Source organism: Perkinsus marinus (genome assembly GCF_000006405.1).
Source record: "Perkinsus marinus ATCC 50983 genomic scaffold scf_1104296966012, whole genome shotgun sequence".
Lineage (NCBI taxonomy): Eukaryota > Perkinsozoa > Perkinsida > Perkinsidae > Perkinsus > Perkinsus marinus.
In genome coordinates this window covers 1-4,137 of record NW_003204110.1, presented here as the reverse complement: position 1 = coordinate 4,137, position 4,137 = coordinate 1, and the positions used below count along the sequence as shown (strand labels likewise).

At 41.7% G+C, this 4,137-nt stretch overlaps 1 protein-coding gene across 1 annotated transcript; it reads left to right on the top strand.

The window, feature by feature from the left end:
- Positions 1 to 1,523: 1,523 nt before the first annotated feature.
- Positions 1,524 to 4,054, top strand: Pmar_PMAR021469 (phosphatidylinositol/phosphatidylcholine transfer protein, putative; the record flags this gene model as incomplete). The annotated part of the gene is made up of 9 exons (XM_002769323.1): positions 1,524 to 1,604; positions 1,650 to 1,775; positions 1,839 to 1,912; positions 2,015 to 2,095; positions 3,066 to 3,152; positions 3,225 to 3,345; positions 3,729 to 3,778; positions 3,829 to 3,903; positions 3,952 to 4,054. 9 exons carry the CDS (start codon positions 1,524 to 1,526, stop codon positions 4,052 to 4,054), a joined length of 798 nt encoding a protein of 265 aa, XP_002769369.1.
- Positions 4,055 to 4,137: the final 83 nt, after the last annotated feature.

Here is a 4,137-nt window from a genome sequence, read left to right as displayed (position 1 = left end):
ATCGTTTACTATCATCAATAAAAACTTATTGCTTTCCCTCGTTGCAGCATAGCATAATAGAGGCGTTTCCGATCTCAACAACTCGACAATTGTAAGCCGCTTTTCAAGATGTGGTAGTCATCACTGATGTGGCTATTCCATTGTCGTTCGAGTGGTAGTCATCAGACTTTGGTAGTTGACAAGTTACTTACCATTGAGTGTTTTCTTCGGAAGTTGCCTTTACTTTTCGTTTGTGTTGTGTTCATAGTAGTAGTGGTAGCGAATACAATGTGGTAGTGAATGTTCATAGTAATAAAGAATACTACGCAAAATTGTACTACCCGTTTTTCTGCGGGTTGTGTTTGTTTGTTTGCTGAGGCTGTTGATGAGCGTCTCACGTGTGACTCGTATAGTCTACCATGTCAGACTTGGTGTAAAATTTTGTTCCCACCGAAAAAATAGGAAGCGGTGGGCAGCGCTAGCTATTCGATACCATCGAGTAGTGAAGGAAGAATTCATCTTAACATGAAGTTTTCAGTGGTGACGTACTAGCGTTGTGCATCAGTAGTTCTATATACGACTTTAATTCTATTTTAACATCGTTGCCTATAGTCCTTGGTGAGTAGTGAGAGTGTTGAGTTGTTGAACCCTACGAGAGATAGGCTATTCTGTAACAGATGATATTTGGAACATCATCATGTTCATTCGAAATATTCGTAGTTTCCGTACGAGTATTCATTCGTTTATAGATTGAAAATGAATCCATTGTAACTCGACCAACATCAAAGCATGCGGAGTGTCATTAACTCCGTCACGCGCCACGAAATTATCCGTCTCAATTTGCCATCCTATAGTCGAAAACAAGCCCGTTTCTTTCCCTTGAAACCTTCGAATAATTGCCTATCTAATTAATTTGAGATTTTTATATACCAAAATTTCTCCACTTCCCGACGTAGCCAAACCCGCTGAGCAAGATAGGCTCCACTAGGTTGTATAATATTCCCGAGAAAACACCCGATGTCGTTATCCTTCTCTTTTCGAGATCATCTCTGTGGAAGAGTACTTGGTTTCAAGTGCTTCAGTAGACATATCGCCTTGTTGGAATCTATATGAAGTCTATCATTTCTCGACAGCGCTAGATGCTCACTGATTGTTGACTTTCATTGAGTAGTGAAGTACTAGTAGGGAATGACTCGTATTGCTTTTAGTGAACCCCCCTGGGCCCAAAAGGAGACACTCTTTTCCCAAGCGAACTCAAGTCAGCACGAGCACATGGTAAACTACATATGCAGATGACAATATATAGATTGTGAAAAAATTTTTGGGAATTCTCATTGGGTTCTGCATACTCCTACCCAAATTCGTTTGTAAGCCTGCTATAGTGAATGGGGAAACTCCTGAGCTCAGCCGCGGTAAGCGAACGTTTACTTTAACACTAAGAGTCCATGGTGATTGTCGATCTCGATCGTCTAACATAAACCACTCGTCGAGGCGACAGTTGGTCTTTTTCTGGGGATGCTTTTGCCATAGTTCGTTGCTTCTCAATGACCCCTCGGAAAAATCGGCCGTCTCTGCCGACCAGCAGTACCGACTTGCAACCCAACCCTGTAACGGAAGAGGAAATTGTAGTGAAAATGTGGAAGATCCTCAGTGGTGGATTTTCCCCGCAGATAGCTCAACTTCGTATGGATTTCGCAGAGGAGATTGAAGAAAGCACTGTTCGAAACGATGGAGAGTGCATCTTCGATGATCATTACATAGGGCGCTTTGTAAAGGCTCGAAAATGCGTCTATCAGGTGATAAAGTATCCTATTAGCTGCTATTATGGGAGATTCTAATGGAGGAGTTTTCATTCTCAGAATGCCAAGAAAATGTTTGGAAATCACTTGGAGTGGCGTAAGGAATTCGGAACGGACGATTTGCGGCTAAACGGGTAGTAGTATATGAGATTGGCTTCTTATCGATGAAGAGCAGTAATAATTTCACTGAGTTATCGAGAGAGCCATCTGTGTGTGCTGGCAATTGCAGACGTCAGGTTTGACTTCCCGGAGTACGAGGAGGCTAAGCGGTTGTATCCACATGGCTATCATGGAACGGACAAACAGAATCGACCAGTGTAGTAATTGGTGCGGTATGGATATGAAAAATAATATATATTATTATTGATAATTGCTACATAATGTTGTATTGTAAAAATATGGATCTCTTATTATGGTTTTCATTACTGATATTACCGATAGCGTTTATAATCATGAAATTTTACGCGCTTTACGTGAAGTGGCGTGAAAAACGCGATATTCGCGGTGATACGCAGTAGTTGTGAAATATATTTTTCACTAGTGTTTCTCATATCACTAGGGTGAAACTCCAATGTATAGATATTAGTATTGTATAATTTCATTCGACATTGCAGAGAATTGGAGTTTCATCCGTTTAATGTGAAGTGGCGTGATACTCCATGTGAAGAACGCGATATGAAGTGAATTGTAAATACTCGGCGCGAACCACACCGGAAAATCACACAATATCACGTAAAACGCATCACATGGTTTACACGTTATTCTCGGCTCACATACGATTTTCGCGAATAGGTTTTCTACTGGTGTTCTTCATATCACTAGGGGTGAAATTTCATTGTACTACTTATAGTTTAATAATTGTATATTTACTCTCATTGACAGCTTATATTTAATTGTTATCTGTCGTCTCAAATAGAAAGAGTAGTCTTGGAATAAACGATCGTATTGCTCAGCCGAGTCCAGAAGTTTCCCCACTAATTATAGAAGCTTATATACACGCTTGGGTAGAAGCCAATGTGAATTCCTCAATTCTCATCCTCAAAATTTCCCCTACATATGTCGTTGACTACGTGCATATTCTCCCACACTGATAAAGAGTATTGGAGTTTCACCACCCTAGTGATATGAAAAACACTAGTGAAAAACACATTTTAGGACAACTGCATATCACCGCGAATATCGCGTTTTTCGCCGAGTTTTACGCCACTTTACGTAAAACGGGTGAACCTCCATTGTACTTCAAATCTCATCACATAACAGCAGTCAGATAGGATTTAAGAGGAATAGGTACATCGAGAGGACCGGCATGGTAGATGCTGGGGAGCTGATGAAGATTACCACATTCGATCGGTTGCTGCGGTATTGGGTCCAAGAGTAAGGGGGAGGTGTCGTGGTTCTTCTTGGGCGTGGCAGTTGTAAACGTCGTCGATTGTGTAACTTTTGTAGATACGAAGAGTTGATTGAGTACAGACTGCCAGCGTGCGGTGTGGACAAGACTTGTACTATTATCGACCTCAAAGGGCTGGGGTTGAAACAATTCACTCCTCAAGTAAAGAACATGATGCAGGTGATGCTAAGGGTTGGTCATTCGTAAGAGAATTGATCGTATCGTATTCAGCGTCCCTTCCTTGCACTTACGCGAAACACACTTCTGTTGGTGGCTCTTGGGAGTTTCACGTTTCGGAATCTTCTGAATGCGCTTGTTGTAATCGGTGGACTCGCGGTTTTGCAGTGTATTTTCGATGGAAATTAATTCTCAATTCAACTATGTGATTTAACAATCTCGTCTCTCCAGCGATGACTTGGCGTCCTTGACAGTCTTTGTGATTTTCTCGACGATGAGGCTGATGTCTTCTCTCACGAAATGTTAGAGGCTATTCAATTGAGGCTATAGTATTTCTTGTGACCGCTGAGTGCTATGGCTTATCGTTGATGTGTTTACTTGATCAGAAACTCGCCAAAGTAGCCAACGATAACTATCCAGAAGTGCTCGGAACTATGTAGGGCGGAGCGAAGCGATTCATGAATGACGTTTTTAATTGGTTATCAGGTTCGTTGTGAACGCACCTTTTATCTTCACAGCAATATGGAAGGTGGTGAGCCCGATGGTGGATCCAATAACGAGGTGGGGAGGCCCCTCGCTGGCTGGCTTTCGATGCAGTTGTGATGTCAGGTCGAAAATTGTCGTTCTGGGATCTAATTATAAGCCGACGCTTCACAGTGTCGTCGATCCTGATCAGCTGCCGGACTTTTTAGGAGGTAAACATATTTCTTAGTCGTTAGTAATGGATAGTTGTAATATATGTTCGCTTTCCTCAGCTGAGCTCAGAGTTCCTCACTAATTATAGAAGTTTACATA